The sequence below is a fragment of the Argentina silus genome (assembly GCF_951799395.1).
Source record: "Argentina silus genome assembly, chromosome: X".
Lineage (NCBI taxonomy): Eukaryota > Metazoa > Chordata > Actinopteri > Argentiniformes > Argentinidae > Argentina > Argentina silus.
In genome coordinates, this window is record NC_139653.1 from 38,642,038 (window position 1) to 38,662,037 (window position 20,000).

General features: G+C 47.4%; 1 protein-coding gene across 3 annotated transcripts in view; it reads right to left on the reverse strand.

The window, feature by feature from the left end:
• The window catches only part of rsrc1 (arginine/serine-rich coiled-coil 1), a 102,013-nt gene that overhangs the window by 27,057 nt on the left and 54,956 nt on the right, over nucleotides 1–20,000 (reverse strand). For all 3 annotated transcript variants that reach the window (XM_083695510.1, XM_083695508.1, XM_083695509.1), the window contains exon 6: nucleotides 18,092–18,143. In XM_083695510.1, coding sequence (XP_083551636.1) covers nucleotides 18,092–18,143 — 52 coding nt within the window. The remainder of the gene's footprint in view (nucleotides 1–18,091; nucleotides 18,144–20,000) is intronic.

Below are 20,000 nucleotides of genomic sequence, written 5' to 3' on the forward strand. Positions count from 1 at the left end.
TAAGAACATGTCTTCCATACTGTGGTAACAGTGTAGTGTTGAGCCGTAATGTGGACAAGCGCGACGTGGGAATGTCTTCATCATTACAGACCCACCATCCCTGTTTGGTGCTCATTAAAAAATGCCTGCTGGTTTTCACGACCTCACGAAACACCATGATAATGATGATGATGTGATCAAACATACACAACTTCTCCTAATCTGATGTGATCTAATCTTACCTAGGGGCATCTGCTGAAGCAAGTACAGTATGGGCCTTTAAACATCTCCATCTGGGTCAGATTGTCTCTCTCTCTCCCTCTGAGCTAGACAGGACCAGGAGGAAACAAAGTCCAACTAGAACAGTAAAGCAGGGAGAGGTGTTAGTTTGAAAGGCCTGTTCAGAGGTAGAGCCTGACACAGTCTGAGACAGACAGAGCATTGCCATGTCTGCTGGTGATTGTGGATGGCAGAGGAAGTTCCTCTGGCTGTTCCAGGCTAAATGAGGGCTGACAGGTTTGTCAGAGCGTCTGAACGGTTCAGTGGCAGGCCAGGAATCACCATGATGCCGCATCTTTCATCTCCAAATCACCCGCGTACGCTCTCTCACTCTACTCACACACTCACCAAGCCTCCGCGGGAAAAACACAAAACAAACCGAAGCCTGCCTCGGTCTGAGGATGACAGACGAGTTTCGAACCCTCGTCAAAATATAAAGGAGTAATAAAAAGGGAAAAAAAGAAAGAAAAGAAATCCAACGTCCGGAGTTTGGATGAGCTGAACGCAGAGTAAACATGTCAGGAGACGTTAGTGTTCTCTCCAGAACTAGAGAGAAAACAACAACAATAATAAAAACTCTAGCCCTCTCTTTCTCTGTTACAGAGCTGAAAGCCATGAGCTCCACTCAGAGAAACAAGAATGAGGGAGGGAGAGAAAGAGAGAGAGACAGAGAGGAGGGCAGAGAGAACATCCATAGGCCAGCCTGGGTCACTTCTACCAAACAACTCCCAGGCCCACTGCTTATTCTCTTCCATCCGCTTCTTTTCCTCTCCTCCACCTCTGCTTCTTGCCTCTTGGAAAGACTGGCGATAGAGACAAGAGAGCAAGAGGAAGAGACAGAAAAATCAGTGTGTTTGACTAAAAGGAAGGATAGAAGGAGAAAGCCTTGCTACTGTGGTATTTTAGTTTACACTCCTCTTCTCTCCTCTCCTCTGATCCTTCAATCCTCTTCAGTCGCTTTTTCAATTTACAGGATTAGTGTCTATGTCTCTGCAAAGCGAGGAGGATGAGGTATGAAATTAATCTTTATCCCTGTTTTGTTGCGTTTCCTCCTCGTTGACAATGTGTGTCAGTAATTAGCCGAGCGGTTTGGTTCCAGGCTGCGGCAGGATTCGGCAGGCACCACCGTTCACCAACCTTCACCTTTTGTTCTCACCACACAATGCTGCCGCCCACTCGGCCTGGGCCTTAGCGCTGCCCCTCCCGCCCACACCCACACAGGGCGTTGTTACACCATTCTAAACCTCCAAATACGCTCCGCTTTAAAAAAAAAAAAAAAAAAAAAAAAAACATTACTTCAACTGACGTTGTGTTCACAACCATTACAACCAAACAGCCCCCTTCATATGATTTGGTGGAGCGCCTTTCTATATTATTCTCTTTCTTTCTCCTCCGCCTTCCTGATCTCTCTCTTGGCCTTGGCTGAGGAGTGATCCTGAGCAGGCCAGCTCAGTCTAATTCCCAGGGTTTTGTTTGTATATAGGCTTAGTTTGGTTTCATTTGGAACTACTCAACACTTGTCTCATCTCTTAGCTTTACCCAGATGAGCCTTGAACTTCACATACATATCAATCATGGATGGTTTCAGGGGAGAAACTCTACTGACACACAGCAGACCATGGTAACCAGGTTAGAAGGTCACAACATCCCTCACATAACCATACATTATCAACAGTGCTACACTTGACTACACACTTAACACACTCAGCTCAGGTTCAGAACCCAGCTTGCGAAGACTGGTCAGTAAACAGTGTTAACAGCAAGTAATGAGGGACAAATTAACTGAACTAAAGGATAACAGAGATTGGATATGAAGACCATGAGCTAATGGTAGCCTATAGTCTGTCCCTCCCCAGGTAAATACCACAGTAAGTCCCCTCCACTGTCACAGAGTCCATGTTTCAACTCATATGTGTCAGTGTTACTGTACAGATGAGGCCATTTCAAAGGGGCACAGTTGATGGAAAGTGGAGGGGAGGGACCAATCAGCAACAACCCCAGTACTTAGACCATGACCTCTGAGGACAGGGCTGGTTGGCCCCGTCCACCTAATGACAGGTCAGGGGGTCTGGGCATGGGGCTAGGTGGGAGACAGGTCTGTAATTCACACTGGACGCACACTGTCTTTAACCTACACACTCAGATACACTCTCAGCCTCTCAGTTCTCAATGGACTTGCTTGGAGTGTCTGTTAAGTACAGACAAGTACGAGAGGACAGTTCCCTAATGCCAGCAGCCCATTTACATTTACATTTGACATTTTTGGCATTTAGCAGACGCCTTTATCCAAAGCGACTTACAACAAATACATCTGTCTAAGTAAGTGAATCATCTATCCATCAGTCATCATAAGAAAAAGTAATCTATGCTAGGACCACGGGCTGTTGGCAGTCACAATGCTAGAAGAAGGAAGAATTACCCTTTTTTTTTTTTTTTTTAAATGAATTTATTTACAGTAGAGAAACTGGGGGGTAGTGGGGATGAAGAGGTCTTTAGGAGGGACAGTTATAGCCTGAAGAGATCTTCAAAAAGTCTTCAATCCACGGCGGAAGATAGGTAGTGACTCTGCAGTCCTGACAGCAATGGGAAGCTCGTTCTACCAGCGAGGTGCCAGGACAGTGAAAAGCCGTGACCGAGTAGCACGACTGCTGCATCCACGTAGACGCGGCGGAGCCAGGCAGCAAGCCGAGCTGGAAGAGTGGAGTGAACGGGCAGGGGTTTGGGGGCTGATTATTGCTTGTAAGTAGGGAGGGGCTGTTCCCTTTGCCGCTCGGTAGACAAGCACCAGGGTCTTGAATCTGATACGAGCTGCTTCCAGGAGGCAGTGAAGGGTGCAAAGGAGGGGGGTGACATGGGAGAATTTGGGGAGATTGAACACCAGACGGGTGGCAGCATTTTGGATGAGCTACAGAGGTCTGATGGCAGAGGCGAGGAGCCCAGCCAAGAGTGCATTGCAGTAGTCAAGGCAAGAGATCACAAGTGTCTCGACCAAGAGGTGTGCTGCTTCTCTGGTGGGGAATGGACGTATACTTCTGATGTTATAGAGGAAGAATCTACAGGAGCATGCTGTCGCTGTGATGTTCGACACACAGGATAAGTTGTTGTCAAGGATCACCCCAAGGTTCTTGGCTATCTGGGAGGATAGCCAAGATGGAGAAGTCTTGGAGAGGGCAGGCTTTCCCCGGGAGGAAGACCAGCTCAGACTTGTTAAGGTTGAGCTTGAGGTGGTAGGCTGACATCCAAGCAAAAATGTCTGCAAGAGGGGGGGAAGAGAGAAATAGTTGGGTGTCCATGTCACCTGGTAAGAGTGATCGGCCAAGTAGGATGCAAACCAGGAGATTGCAGAGCCAGAGATGCCCAGTTCTGAGATGGTGGAGAGAAGGATCAGGTGGTTTACTGTGTCGAATGCAGCAGACAGATCCAGAAGAATGAGAACAGAGGAGAGGGAGGAAGCTCGAGCAGAGTGGAGGGCCTCCGTGACAGCAAGGAGAGCAGTCTCAGTAGTGCCCAGCCTTAAAGCCGGATTGGGGAGTGTTTTAGATAAGAAGGAGAGAAGGGATACCAGTCTGTAGTTATGGACAGCAGACGGGTCAAGATTTGGTTTCTTGAGAAGAGGCTTGACTCAGCCCAGGTCGTAGTGAGGGCTGAGTCGTAGTGAGGGATGAGTCCTAGTGAGGGATGAGTCCTAGTGAGGGCTGAGTCCTAGTGAGGACTAAGTCCTAGTGAGGGATGAGTCCTAGTGAGGGATGAGTCCTAGTCAAGGATGAGTCGTAGTGAGGGCTGAGTCCTAGTGAGGGATGAGTCCTAGTGAGGGATGAGTCCTAGTCAGGGATGAGTCGTAGTGAGGGCTGAGTCCTAGTGAGGGATGAGTCCTAGTCAAGGATGAGTCGTAGTGAGGGCTGAGTCCTAGTGAGGGATGAGTCCTAGTGAGGGATGAGTCCTAGTCAGGGATGAGTCGTAGTGAGGGCTGAGTCCTAGTGAGGGATGAGTCCTAGTGAGGGATGAGTCCTAGTCAGGGATGAGTCGTAGTGAGGGATGAGTCCTAGTCAGGGATGAGTCCTAGTGAGGGATGAGTCCTAGTGAGGGATGAGTCCTAGTCAGGGATGAGTCGTAGCGAGGGATGAGTCCTAGTCAGGGATGAGTCGTAGTGAGGGATGAGTCCTAGTCAGGGATGAGTCCTAGTCAGGGATGAGTCGTAGTGAGGGCTGAGTCCTAGTGAGGGATGAGTCCTAGTGAGGGCGTGTGTGTGTGTGTGTGTAAATGTAGCGTGTAACTGCTGTGTAAGATACGAGGAAGAGAGAGAGGAAGGAGACACATTGTCTTCATGCTCCTTCTTTAAAAGAAAGAGCATACAGAATACAGTATAACAGATACTGTTTACGTTGAAAAACACTGACTATGGGGTGAATCCTAACTTGAGATCAGTGCACATAACTAAAGATGTGTCTCATCAACCTCATAATTACGGCTGCAGATCTCAAGTAAGGATACAACCCTATACGCTGGCAAATTTTACAGTATTGGTACAGTAATACTCCACCACTGCTCAGTAGCATTCACTACGCTCGCTAATCTTTCCACAATGTGTTTAATAGCCGCAATTACCCAGCAAGCCCAAGTTTAATTTTCCTGACTTGTCTGTAATTGTGTGTAATTGCTTTATGAAATGCAGTGTTGACTGGCTGTAATATGGAGGTAATGGTCCTTCAGTGATAATGAGAATCTTAGATATGACCGACTGGTGGCATTAATCACTGCACTGTTCCAATCCAGGCCGCAGTTACAGGCCTGCATTTAATCAACTTCATCTATAAAACAACCCAGGTCTATATATTCATGTAATGAATAATACATTATAGCTGTAATTGTTTATGCTGAGATTAGAATTGTTGCTTTTGTTAATCATCATTGTTAAACTAAACCAACAGTAAGTTCCATGTTCAAATATTCCCTGTCCTGAAGCTACCCCCAAACCCCAACCCCAACCCCACACAAATGTGTGCACACGCACACGCACACACGCACTCACGCACACGCGCGCACGCACACACACACACACACACACACACACACACACACACACACACACACACACACACACACACACACACACACACACACACACACACACACACACACACACACACACACACACACCCCTGTGCCCTCTGTAGAACGGCTAGCCTGTATTGATCCCTATTTTAAGCTCCTCAATAATAAATTCCAGTCCCCCTAAAGCGGTCCGACAGCCGCAGAACTGACCGGGCTTAAACCCAATCATTACATCATCGCTGAAAGGAAATCATTGATCAGTGGCATTATGGGAAATTAAACTGCCCCCCAAAACTGGATCAAAGTGAATGTAGTGGCTTAGCAGGCTCTCAGGGGGGGAGGGATTATCACCCTGGACACACACACACACACACACACACACACACACACACACACACACACACACACACACACACACACACACACACACACTCTCTCTCTCTCTCTCTCCCTCTCACACACACACACACACACACACACACACACACACACACACACACACACACACACACACACACACACACACACACACACCTTTTTTTTTATTCTGGGGCCTGGGTTGTAGCAGGCTGTAGATTGTAGGCCTGTGATTGTCCTGGTAAATTATCGAGACGAATGATATATTGCACAACACCAGTCACTCCTATACAGACAGTCATTCCTTCCTAACTACATGTAACCATGCAACCTCCAATCATGCTTCCTCATGGCCCTCCTAGGGAGTTTACCTCAGGTCTACCCCTGTATGTCCCAGTCCCATAGACCTATATAACTGTATATAACCAGATTTAGCCAGCTCAGTAGAAGAGCCTGTTGAGTGAATTAATACATGAGAGCGCCCCTGCTGACTGAGTTGAGCATATGATTGGTGCCTTGAGACCCCCTCACCCCTTATATCCCTCTGCCCTTCCCAGGACCCTCTGCATGCTGGCAAGGGACTTCTTCATGGGTAATTAACAGTCCCAAAGCTGCAACATACACACACACACGCACACACACACACACACACACACACACACACACACACACACACACACACACACACACAACCACACCACCTGAGGTCACTCCATAGCAGACAGGTGTGTGTGTGTGTGTGTGTGTGTGTGTGTGTGTGTGTGTGTGTGTGTGTGTGTGTGTGAGAAGGGCAGGGTTAGGGTTAGGGGGCAGGGCAGGACAGGACAGAGGACAGGGAATGGGAAGATCATGTGGGACACTGTCATTGTGACAGACAGTAGACATCCCACATCATGAAGACCATGGAAAGACTGGTGCTAGCACGCATGAGGCCCCTGGTGAAGACATCCATGGACCCCCTGCAGTTTGCCTACCAGGCAGACATTGGTGTGGATGACGCCATCATCTACCTGATACACGGAACTCACTTCCATTTAGATAAGGCTGGCAGCACTGTGAGGGTCATATTCTTTGACTTCTCCAGTGCAACACCATACAGCCCTTACTACTTGCGGATAAGCTGCTGAGGATGCAGGTGCTCCCCCATTTTTTCCGGGATTACGAACTACTTGACCAACATGCCACAGTTTGTACGGCTGCAGGGATGTGTGTCGGACTGGGTGGTGAGCAGTACTGGCGCCCCCCAGGGGACAGTTCTGGCTCCCTTCCTCTTCACCGTCTATACCTCGGACTTCAGGCACAACACAGATACTTGCCATCTGCAGACGTTCTCGGACTATTCTGCTATTGTAGGATGTGTCAGTGGAGGCCAGGAGACAGAGAACTGGTACAGAGTACAGAGAACTTGTGGACAGTTTTGTTGAATGGTGTGAGCAGAACCACCTGCTACTCAATATCAGCAAGACAAAGGAGATGGTGGTGGACTTCAGGAGGACTAGGGACCCCCTGTCTCCTGTTTCCATCTAGGGAGAGGACAGGGAGGTGGACCTGGGGGTGCACCTGGACAATAAACTGGACTGGACTGGTAACAGATGTCCTGTACAAGAGGGGCCAGAGCCGGCTTTATTTCCTGAGGCGGCTCAGGTCCTTTGGTATGTGCAGGACTCTGCTGAACATGTTTAACCAGTCAGTGGTGGCCAGCGCAGTGCTGTACGCGGTGGTATGCTGGGGGGGGGGGCAGCATGAAGGAAGGTGACACCAAGAGGCTGAACAAGCTTAGGAAAGCTGGTTCTGTCCTCTGTGTCACCCTGGACACTGTGGAGGAGGTGGCCAATAGGAGGATGAGGACCAAACTCCTGGCCATCATGGACAATCCCTCCCATCCCCTACATGACACTCTGGCAGAGCAGAGAATCTCCTTTAGCAACAGATTACTACAACCATGTTGCACTTTTCTGCCTGCCGCAATAAGACTGTACAACTCCTCCGGCTGGCTCAATCGGGATGATCAGAGTCAGGCTGGGGAATGTTAAATCATACTGGACTGTTCTTACTGTATATAATGTTTCAGATGTCTATTTTATTTTATTATTCTATTGTCACTTTATTTTGCTGTTGTTGTTTGTGATGTGAGCTGCTGTAATGCCTTAATTTCCCCTCTGGGATCAATAAAGTACCTACCTATCTATCTATCTATCTATCTATCTATCTAGACAGCTACTAAAGGGCTATTAATGTTGTGATACACAGGGCAAGGCGAACAGACAGTAGACTAACACAGTATTGTGAGCTCTCATATACTGTCACTACTACCAGTGGGCCCAGAGACCAGTGTCAACACACGCAGCTATCATACGACAACAAAATGCTGAGAAGAAAGTTAAAGCAACTCCACTGGTACATTGTGGCCTAAATCTACTTAACGGCAAATCCAGGGCTTACATTACAGCTCCATAAGCAGTGTATATTGAATGAATGGGTTTACACATGCATTGTTCTAACTGGGCTTTTCTGGGTGAATTGACTGGCCTAATGTTTTGTCATCAGGAAGAAACTGAGGACTAAAATAAAGTAGTTTAGTTTGCCCCCGTCTTAAGGAGCGGGGAGGGGGTTGAGGGGGTGTGTGGGGCGGGGGGGGGAGGGATAAGATTATTGTGAGGCCTTTCTGATATCAGATAATCTAAACTGAGGGTGAGATTACACCAATAATCATCTGCAGCCTACACTGCTGTCTGTGTATTGGAGATAAAGACTGTTAGAGACAGGCAGGAAGGAAGGCCTTCTATGAAAGAGAGAATAGAGAAGAGGAGAGAAGGAGGGAGGAGAGGAGATGGGGGGGGGGGGTGCAGATTACTGTAACAATAATATATATTTCTCTCCCTCATATTGCAGAATGCCCCCCCCCCCCCCTCTCTCCAGAGATCCATTTGTTGCTGGCCAAGCCTCCATGTCTGACACTGGCGTATCAAAGGAAGTGTTACTGGCAACCTGGCCAAGAGATGGAGAAAAGACCAGGGCAGAGAGAAGAAGAGGAGGAGGAGAAAGGAGAGAGAGAAGAAGAGAAGGAGGAGAAAGGGGGAGAGCAGAAATCCTGCTGTAATTCTCCAAAATGTAATCCTCTGGGTTGAATGTGTGAGGATTATTGGGGATTATGTATCTATCATAGATGCTCATCCCTGCTCTCTCTATCTCAGAGTGAATAGGAGGAGGGAGACTGAGGGGAAAAGACAGGCTGGAGAACAGCAACCGATTTAAAGCCCCCTGTCTATCCCTCCCTCCTCCTCTCTCTCTCTCTCTCTCTCTATCATGTCTTGGCCAATTCACTGCAACTGTTCACTCACTCTACAGTGAGATTTGATTATTCCTCAGCTGATGCACCCCCCACCCCTAATCCCAGGAGCCCTTCTTTCTCTATCACTCAATCTCTCTCTCTCTGACTTCCTGTAATACTCCATGCTGTCCTCCTCTGCTTCTCTGTTAGTGGCCTGGTGAACTCACAGTCCCCATGATGCTGTGTGTGTGCAAGAGTGTGCACTGTAGAAACCCCCAAACGGATCACCACTCACCTACTACACCCCTGGAAAGAGCCCCGTGAGACCCCTTATATCACCTCACACACAGAGTGAGAGCCCAGGGGGTGGGGGTGGGTGGGTGGAGGGGTGAAAGGCTGTAGGGGGGTGAAGGATCGGAGGGAGGGAGGGAGGGAGGGAGGGAGGGAGAGAGGGAGGGAGAGAGAGAGGGAGGGAGGGAGAGAGGGAGGGAGGGAGGGAGGGAGGGAGGGAGGGAGAGAGGGAGGGAGGGAGAGAGGGAGGGAGAGAGGGAGGGAGGGAGAGAGGGAGGGAGAGAGGGAGGGAGAAAGGTGGTAGTGAAATAGTGCTCTCTGCTTTATTGCCACTCTCCACTCGTGTTTCCACAGCCAGTAATCAAGGATGATACCAGCCAGGTAGATCTGTTATACATCTGTATCTGTCACGGCAGTGGAAGTCATCTGTCAGCTTCATATCTACCTGACGCTCCACAGCAGTAAATCTACTGGTCATACCTCACCAGAACACTGTCCCCCCCCCCACCATGCCATCACCATCAACCTGGCAGTATAGATCACTCTCTCACACACGGACGCACACAAACACACACTGTTGAGTATTCCACCTGTCTTTAGTATCCTTCACACCCATATAGCAGGTTGGCTCTGGTGATGTAACATTGAGAAAGACATTTCTGTTTACAATGAAGGACTGTTATGTTCCTATGGACGCACACCAGATTCATCATCTAATACAGACCAGGAAATGCATCCTTAACACACACTGACTAGCATAGACATCCGTATGCAGTAATACGCACACACGCATGCACATACATACACATATGCTGTAGTCAGTCACAAAGGCACGCATACAGAACATATGCCCTACAGATGTAGTGTGGAGAGAGACCCAGCTCTGTGTGAACGAGACGGAGAGAGGAATACCTGAAGAATGCAAATATATGAGCAGAAGAAAGAGGGAGATTAAACGAACATTAATTCTTCCACAACAATCCCTTCTTCTGTAGACAGATGAAAGAGTAACAATGTAATTTCTGGTATTTATTTCTGCTTTAACAGACGCAGGGTTCTGTAGTTTAAACAGCGACTCACTGGGCCGAACACTTCAAGGCTCTGATTGCTGCTCCGCTAATTAGGCAGAAATATGCAACGCAGGGAAAATGGAGGATTAATCAACTGTTTATTTCTCTTAACCCCTCCCTGAAACTGGGCAGCGGATTCCAGGGTGTGTGTGTGTGTGTGTGTGTGTGTGTGTGTGTGTGTGTGTGTGTGTGTGTGTGTGTGTGTGGCATGCACATTTTCACAGTGCCATCCATCTGTGTTGGAACGTGGAAGTCTCTGTCATCAGCCATCATGGCGGCGAAATAGAGTTGTTATAGAGAGAGCGAGAAAGGGAAAGAGAGAGGGGGAGAGAGAGAGAGAGAGAGAGAGAGAGAGAGAGAGAGAGAGAGGGAGGCAGGGGAAAAAGAGGGTGAGAGGGAGGCAGGGAAAAGAGAGACAGAGAGAGAAAGAGAGAGAGGAAGGGGAAAGAGAGGGGGAAGCAGGAAATCTGTCTGAAATTAGCAGTCCATTAGAGGCAATAACAACACATCCATGCCATGTGTAGTGGAGGGCTGGAACCTGATATTAAAGCAGACAGGTGTCTAAATGTTTATAAACCTGCCTGCTGTGTTCCTGTGAGTGTGGCTCTGGATAAATGACCACCACTAATCTAACTCAAACTAACATTCACTTTGAAAGGTTGTGGGGGAAAAAACACAGAACCTTCAAAGTCATTGAGCCAATGCATACAGAATGTCCCGTGGTGCAGTATACACACACGCGCTGCATGCAGTAGTAGGGTGTGGGATAACACACAGACAGACACAGACACAGACACAGATACACACACACAGTAAGTAGGATGTGGAATAACACACAGACAGACACAGACACAGACACACACACACAGTAAGTAGGATGTGGAATAACACACAGACAGACACAGACACAGACACAGATACACACACACACAGTAGTAGGGTGTGGGATAACACACAGACAGGCACAGACACAGACACACACACACAGTAGTAGGGTGTGGAATAACACACAGACACAGATACACACACACAGTAGTAGGGTTAGGTCCAGGGGTAACAGGTGCCTAGTCTAAAGAACAGCCTCTTCTCTTCCTGTGAGTTTGACCAATCAGACAAGCCCTACCCTACCCTAGCTCTACAGCTCCACGGTGCTCTCCTCTGGCCTCACTTACCCACCCTTCCCCATTCCCACCCCCCTCCAACCCCAACCTTAACCCTAACACTCCAGGGAAACAACTGTTTGTTCCGGAGACTTGCTACTCAGATTTGTTGCCAGCTTGTGTCACCAGTAAAAATGTAAATATAATAATGAGGGGAAAAATTCATTAAACGTCCACATGAAATACTTTTCCAGTGCGAGAGAGAGATTCATGTGGACCTACAGGAATAATCATCTCTCTGTCTGCAAGGAAATAAGGGCATAAAACACTACATCTGGGAGGAACATGCTCTCGCTCTCGCTCTCTCTCTCTCTCTCTCTCTCTCTCTCTCTCTCTCTCTCTCTCTCTCTCTCTCTCTCTCTCTCTCTCTCTCTCTCTCTCTCTCTCTCTCTCTCTCTCTCTCTCTCTCTCTCTCTCTCTCTCTCTCTCTCTCTCTCTCTCTCTCTGCCAGGAACCACAATCATAGAATTATTAAAATGCCGTTTGGCTGTCATTAATCAGTTGTGGTGATAAATTCGCATGGCTCCTCTGACAGAGCATTAGTCACACACACGCGCACGCGCACACACACACACACACACACACACACACACACACACACACACACACACACACACACACACACACACACACACACACACACACCACACACACCACACATACCACACACACCACACACACCACACACCACACACACCGGGCCCTAACAGAGACAGAGAGTAATGTGCCGCGCGTCGGACCAGCTCAATCAGAAACTCATCAAATGCGTCATTTAATTTCTCCATTTAGACAAACACAATTTGTTTATGGGAGAGAGATCAGGTGTTGTGGAATGAGGAACGGCGCTGAAACGGCGCTCCATTAATCAGGTCTTGATTACACGCGACTCTGCGGTTGTTTATTCTAATTTCATTCATTTCCATCAACAAAGAAAACACAGGCGAGCGGCCATTAGCCAGGCTGGGGATGGCACCATCACTGCAGCTCATATTAAATACACGCATGATGAATGGTTCAATACAAACTAAAACAAAGAGGTTTTTATTACTTCAGTTTCCTCCCCTCCACTCCCCACCCTGCCCCGTGTGGAACAGAGCTGCTGTGAATGACGAGACGCTGTTCAAACTTCACCCACCCACACACACACACACACACACACACACCAGATAAACATAAAAAAATATATATTTTAATAATTATATATATATATATATATATATATATATATATATATATATATATATATATATATATATATATATATATATATATATGAAAAAAGATCCAGAACTTATTAAGCTCATCTAAACTTTCAACTGTTTATTCTTAATTGAGAGCAGCGGGTGAGCTAGTTAGCCAGCCAGCCAGAGTAACAACATGTACACAAGCAGGGGTGGAACACAGGGGGGAGGGGGGATGGGAAGAGTTTGATTTTTTTTTATCACGAAAAACTAGGCAAAAAATAATAATCAAAAAGCAGGATCAAGCACATGTTTTGCTGTGGTATGTTGTCCATGCTGTTGAGCCGCATGGGGGGCACGCACGCACGCACACACACAGAAAACCAAACCACACACAAAACCACACAGAAAACCACACACACACACATACAAACACACACACACACGCCCACACACACAAACACACTCTCACAAACATGCAAAGATTCCAACTGCAACAACAATAAGTACCATGTAGATAGAAGAGACAGATAGCCTCCCTGGCTGTGATTACGTATCTGAAGTTAGGCCTTTCTGGCAGACATCTAGATGTTGAGGTTATACACAGGATGGAGGCTGAGGTGTGAACAGACCCCGAGCTTCCAGAGCCAAGGAAAAACTTCCACTCCAAGACGCCCCGCACCACCCTGAAACACACAGCTCTCCTCTCCAGGAACAGCCCCAAACCCCCACCCTCCTGTCTACCCACTCCCTTCTTCCACCCCCCACTCTCACCCCCTCCCCAAGCGCCAGCCAGCGGTCCAAGGTAATTAAATTACTTAGCAAAGTTTACTCAACAGTAAATGGTTAGCTAAATTTAAGGTGATTGCAAATTTGCTTTCATTCGACTTCAATGTCGGGCCTGTTTTAGGCTCGTCTGCAAATAATTAGCACATACATTTGCATCAAAATCGTTTTTACCATATGTTGCAAAATTATGGAAAGCAGCAAATTAAAAATGTTATGGAAATGTGTACATGTTCATAGAGAGAGAGAGAGGGAGGGAGGACGGAGGAGAGAGATAGAGACGCATCACCATGTGGCTTTAAATACCAACAAAAAGGAGGAGGAGGGGGAGGGGGGGCAGAGAAATTATTCCATTTGGATTTGAACATACTCATAAGGTTCTGTTTCAAGAGCTCACCAGATGCTGTTTGAAATCTGCCAACAGAAGAAAGGAACAGCTTCAACCCCTCCTACTCCCCCCCCACCCCCCTCCTACCCCCCCCCCCCCCCCAACTATGTCTTCTCTCTCTAAGTAGCTAACAACCTCTCCCTATCGTACGTTCTTCTATCCTCCTTCTCTCTTCTCCCTATCTCAAACGTTTTTCTATCCATCCTCTCATTCTCCAAACGAGGCTCACTACAGTTGGAGACTATAATGTCAACTTCACATTAGAGACGCAACATTTACTTTCAGGTAACTAAGGCATAAAATAAACATCAGAATTTTATTTGTACGATCGTCTGAAATGGAACCGTACACAATCGCATAAATGCAAACATGTTCTAAGATGCAAAGCTAAGAAATGGACTACAGAGGCTACGTAGTATGTCCGATATATAGAAATGTACTATTTAAGAACAATGTCTGTGTTCTATTTAAACCTTAATTAGTGAATGCACAGTATTACATTAACCTCATATGGCCTGGCTAGGAAGAAAGGTATATTACTGCTATAAAACAAACTCAGAAATCAATAGTACATAAACCCACTGCACACAGACGGTGAGTCAGTCAGTCAGTCAGTCAGTCAGCTCTAGTGAGTACTGCTGCCTTGTTGCTGTACCACTGAAACCCCATCCCTCCTTCCACTTGTCAGTTCATCAGTCATCCCTCGTTCCACTCGTCTTCACATCAGTCAATCTGTCCCAGTGTCAGTCTAATACTCTTAAGTGAGTGGCGGGGGCCCTTTGATAAAAGCTTATTCAGGTACAAGCCTCCTCCTATCTGAGAGCCTTAACTACTAGTGTTGACTGGAACAGTGAGGTAATGGCACATAAATAACCCAGGATCAATGACTACAGGCCCTAAATTACAGGTCCAGACGTCCACCATTATCCTCTCCAGCTCTAACAACAACCACAGACTGTTGTTATCCTGCCTCTAACAACAGAGGAGCTCCTAAACAAGGGGCTTTTTGGAACTTGTTTGTTTGTTAAAACACAGCACCAACAAAACACTCTAGCTTGCTGTAATAACTGCAGCTCAGTAATCTGAGGTAGCATGCGCTCTGAATGACACTACCGGCCCATACTGGCAGGGCTGTATAATTATAGCTATTACCATGGTTATGACATGGCATAGTTATAATTATTATTACGCCACGGCCTTCACCTACAACTGGCTGGGGCTGACAGGCCTGGGGATTCCCCTGTCATACTGACTGACGTAGCTACTTTAACTCCTGACTGTCAGATTTACTGACATAACTACTGACTGAAGTTCATGACAGTCCATTACAGAAGGAGAAAGAGAGAGAGAGGGAGAGGGAGAGAGAGGGAGAGAGAGAGAGAGAGAGAGAGAGAGAGAAAGAGAGAGACTCCTTAATGTGGTGTATTGGACCATTAGTTCCAGAGGGGATAAGGTGACACCCTCCATGTATGTGGTCTGTTCAGCACACATCTGCTCAGGCTTGGAGAGAAGGGGGGGGCTCTAGGACCCCTGCTGTGGCTGAGATCTCTAATGCTCCTATTTACTGTGGAAGAATTAGTCTGATCACATGATGCCCTAAAGCCCACCTAGTTGTTCCCCCCACATCGCAACGCCATTACAACTGGTGTAATTTAATTATTTAAATCTCATCATTGAAGGGACCTGCCTCCTAAACACACACGCGCACGCGCACGCGCACGCGCACGCACACGCACACACACACACACACACACACACACAGACACACTTCATAATGCTTATTGACCATGACAAAAAGACTACACTTTTTATGTTGAGTTCAAACTGGACCGAGGGTGACATTTTTCTTGTCTTAACTTACACAAGAAATGCATGCACAGAGCACTGTATAAATCATTCAACTTCTACCGGGAAACCTCTTATGTGTTTTAACTAGACCAGTGATGTGTTTCCAAGGTGACTACTGTGATGAGATCTTCAGGAGTGTTTGTTTTGGTACCATCAATAGTTCAAACAGAAACAGGACGGAGGTTTTGATGATCTTTGACCTTTAGGGTGCTTAGTGAATGTTCTGTCAACACGTTCTATTGATGAGGGCATGAGGGGAGGCCAGACATTTATTATAGTACAAACTGACACCTGAACATATAGGAATGAGTGAGAGAGAAGCTGAGGAAGCAGGGAAGGGAAAAGTGTGAAAGTGGAAAGTGTGTGTGTGTGTGTGTGTGTGTGTGTGTGTGTGTGTGTGTGTGTGAAGTGAAGTGAAGTGAAGTGAATGAAGTGTGTGTTGCCTATAGGGCAGTGTTTACACTGGGGCTTAGTGAGAAGCACAAAGACTCAGAGAGAAACACAACACACACACACACACACACACGCATGCACACACACACATGCACACACACGCATACACACACGCACACATACATGCATGCACACAAGCACACACACGCACACACTATATAAATACTGTACTGTCAAACAACAAATTAAACTGTAACCATACAGTTATTAAAATAGAAGTGCATATATTGTTCTCTTTCAGTATTAAAATTATAAGATTAGCCTGTGTGTGTTTGACAGAGAGGGGGGTGAGTGGGGTGTGTGTGGGGGGGCTGAATGTGCAGGCCAAGTAGAAAGTGACCCATAAACATATCGCTCCAGCTCTTTCATAGGGGGCCAGTGTGTGTGTGTGTGTGTGTGTGTGCCTCTCCCCCAGCGTGCTCTGAGCAGGTCGGCAGGCTGGCGGGTGTGTGTGTGTGTATGGGGCAGGGGGTGGTGGGGAGGGGTGGGCGGCGGACCAGCCGTAAGGCCTCATTACAGCCCCACAGAGCCCCACACACAAAGACCTGAGCAGCTTTAGCCAGGGGATGATCTGCTCTCTACTGACTACACACAGTCCATATAGGGACAAAGGGACGGGGGGGGCGGGGGGGGAGCCGGTGGCTTTAAGGATCTCCAGAGACCCCGAAGGAGAAAGCCTGGCTGGCGCTCAGAGGAGAGGAGTGGAGAGGAGAGGAGAGGGGGCTTAGCTTAGCACACGGCTACGTCAGGATATTAACATTCACACAACCAACCTCCAGCATCTGCTCGACCACATACTGGAGACAATGAGAGACGAGAGAGAGGGGGGGGGATATGTTAGGGAAAACAGAGAAATAAACAAGTTGGGATGGCATATAGAGATGGGAGGGAGGGAGTCAGATGGTTCAGTTTTGGACTTCAGTTTTGTGAGTCACTATTCCCCTCAGTGGCAGGAGGGTTAAAGGAGTAGAGACAACAGATGCTCCTAATGTCCAGACAAATTTACAGCTACACACACACACGCGCGCGCACGCAGAGAGGGGGGGGGGGGGGGGGGAGAGGGGGAGGGAATTCTGCTCTACTTAAGAGATATGACATCCACTTCAGAGTACCTAACAGGGTCTTTGCCCAGGCAGGTCCTGAGGTCCTTTCTACAGCACCATAAAACCTGTATTTCTGGATGTGCTCTCTCAACTGTGAGGGAGAGGAGAGCCAGATGCACCAGGACATAAAACACTCCTGCATCTGGCCCTCTGCACTAGTCCGCACTCCACTTAAACCCTGGGCTTTTATGATGGGCCACCGGCATTAGGACTACATTAGCCCTTGGGGGACAGGCTATATTATAGACCAGGCTGGAGGTCCGGGGTCTACAACACTACAGCACATCCTGAATCGCCTACTACTAAGAGCTACTACTACTGAACTCTCTTAAGACCCCGATCCCCCACCCCACAAAGATCGCCCACACTCTGGTGTGATGCTGTTGCTCTCAGGTTGGGCTGCTCTGCTCCCCACCGTAACTGTTTGGGATGTCTGTCACAGGCCTGCGAGAGTGGTGGGTGGTGGGACTGGTTGGTTGAAGAATGATGCGGTACTGTCAGGGCCATTCATATGTTTCATGTGACGCTGAGATGAAATTAAAACCACTGCCTGACGGGGGGGGGGGGGCTAGACTGTAAACATGCAGGGATCTCTCTCCATGCAATTTCAGCCTGTCACATCTGGTTCAGAACACCACCCCTCAAATATACAGTCTGGAATATATACACGTCACATGTGATGTATGACTTCTGCATGTTACAGAGCATTCATCAACAGAAACATGAACCAAACTGAAGGGGTGTGTGTGTGTGTGTGTGTGTGTGTGTGTGTGTGTGTGTGTGTGTGTGTGTGTGTGTGTGTGTGTGTGTGTGTGTGTGTGTGTGTGTGTGTGTGTGTGCAGGAGTCTGGTGTGTGGGTGGTCAGCCACCTACCTGCAGCCTGAAGGACCAGCTGGAGTCGAGCCTTGGCCTGATCTGCAGGAGTCTGGTGGAGAGAGAGAGAGAGGGAAAGATTTAGTGATGACACACTCTGGACGCACATCATTCACATTAACCATTTTCTTTAATGAATACATATTGCCTAATATAAATACATAAACACTAAACAGTTAGCCTGTAGCAGTAATGTATGAGAGTAGTAGCTTCAGTGATGGGTCATTATGAGATGTATTAGGAGTCCCTCCGCCTGGCTGGCCTGGGGAGTCAGGTGAGAGTCAACAGCAGAGACACAGATCACATCTCTCTCTCTCTCTCTCTCTCTCTCTCTCTCTCTCTCTCCTTCTATCTCTATCAGACATGAAGGACTCCAGGGGCATGACTGAGAGAAGAGAAGAGAAAACAAAAGCTGCTGTAACAAGTCTTCAGAGAGGAGCAAGAGAGAGCACAGTTAAAGAGAGATAAAGAGATGAGGAGTCGGGGTATTATTCCTGCCCTATAATGTGTGTGCGTGTGTGTGTGTGTGTGAGAGAGAGAGAGAGAGAGAGAGAGAGAGAGAGAAAGGGAGAGAGCAGGGGCTTGGGGAGGGGTGGTTACTGCTCTGACAGCTGTATTGCGAGGCAGAGCATTTTAGTGACATGCCTGTAAAGGCTCTGGTGTAATTCCAATATCTCTGCTATTAGATTTGAGGGTCTTAATTGTCAAGGAAGAATGATGGTTATCTGAGAACGTTATAAAGACGGGCGGCGGGGTAGATTGCTCTTGGAGGCGCGGCCGTGTTGCAGCGGTGCTGTGTGTGTGTGTGTGTGTGTGTGTGTGTGTAGCATTAGAGAGAAATTAAATGCTAATGGGGTGGTATCTGAGTGTGCTGCCTGGGAGGATCATTTAAAGAGAGACGGGGCGAGCGGAGCTGTTTCCCTGACAGCCCCCGCCACGCAGCCTCATCTCAGACACCAATCTGATCTATCAGACTGTAAACTTGTCACTTTGTAACAACGTCACTCCTCAGTGGCAGCAGGGAAATATAATGACCTTCTTTAATGTAAAGGTGTCAGAGCGCAGCGTCTTAGATGACAAACACATCAACCTTCTAGACACTTCAGCTCCACCAGCTTTTACTACATGGGTGCCTCTCGGCATGGCTCTTTGAGGGTGTGCGCGTGCGCGTGTGTGTGTGTGTGTGTGTGTGTGTGTGTGTGTGTCTGAGGGTGGCAGAGCATCTTTCTACAGTACTTCCTGGTGACACAGTAGATCACACTCAGAATGATCGGGACTGGTAGACAGTTGAAATTACCAATCTTTACACACATACACACATACACACATACACACATGCACGTGCACATACACACATGCGCGCACGCACACACACACACGTTACTGTCTCTCTTCATACTTCAGTGATTACTAGACCATACAGTCTTTGTGTAACAGCCAGTTTACAGTAATAACTAGCTGTATAACATCAGCATCATCTTAGTTACAGTTTATCATCCAATCACAGTAATTACATTACATTTGTTTAGCATTTGACACCGGGCTGCAGGCATCTGTATAACACGACATGCACGTTCAGCCCCCAACCCTAGCACGCACGCACGCACGCACACTTGTAAAATAAATACAGCAGCTCAAAATCTCAGACCAACTCAAATATTCTCATCATACAAAGTCAATACAATATAAATTAATAGAATTGTTACTTACATAATAAAAATCTTCACTTAATAATTTCTCAATAATGAAACATTAGACTGTTTTAAAATGTAACAAATAATCAAAACTAGTCTTTAAGAAAAAGAAGAACAAGAAGTCAACAAAATATAGTATACAAAGTTGCAGCTTAGGGTATGGGCTATGAAGCTCACTTTGCTCTACATCCTGTTCAGCTGCCGGCCCTCGTATT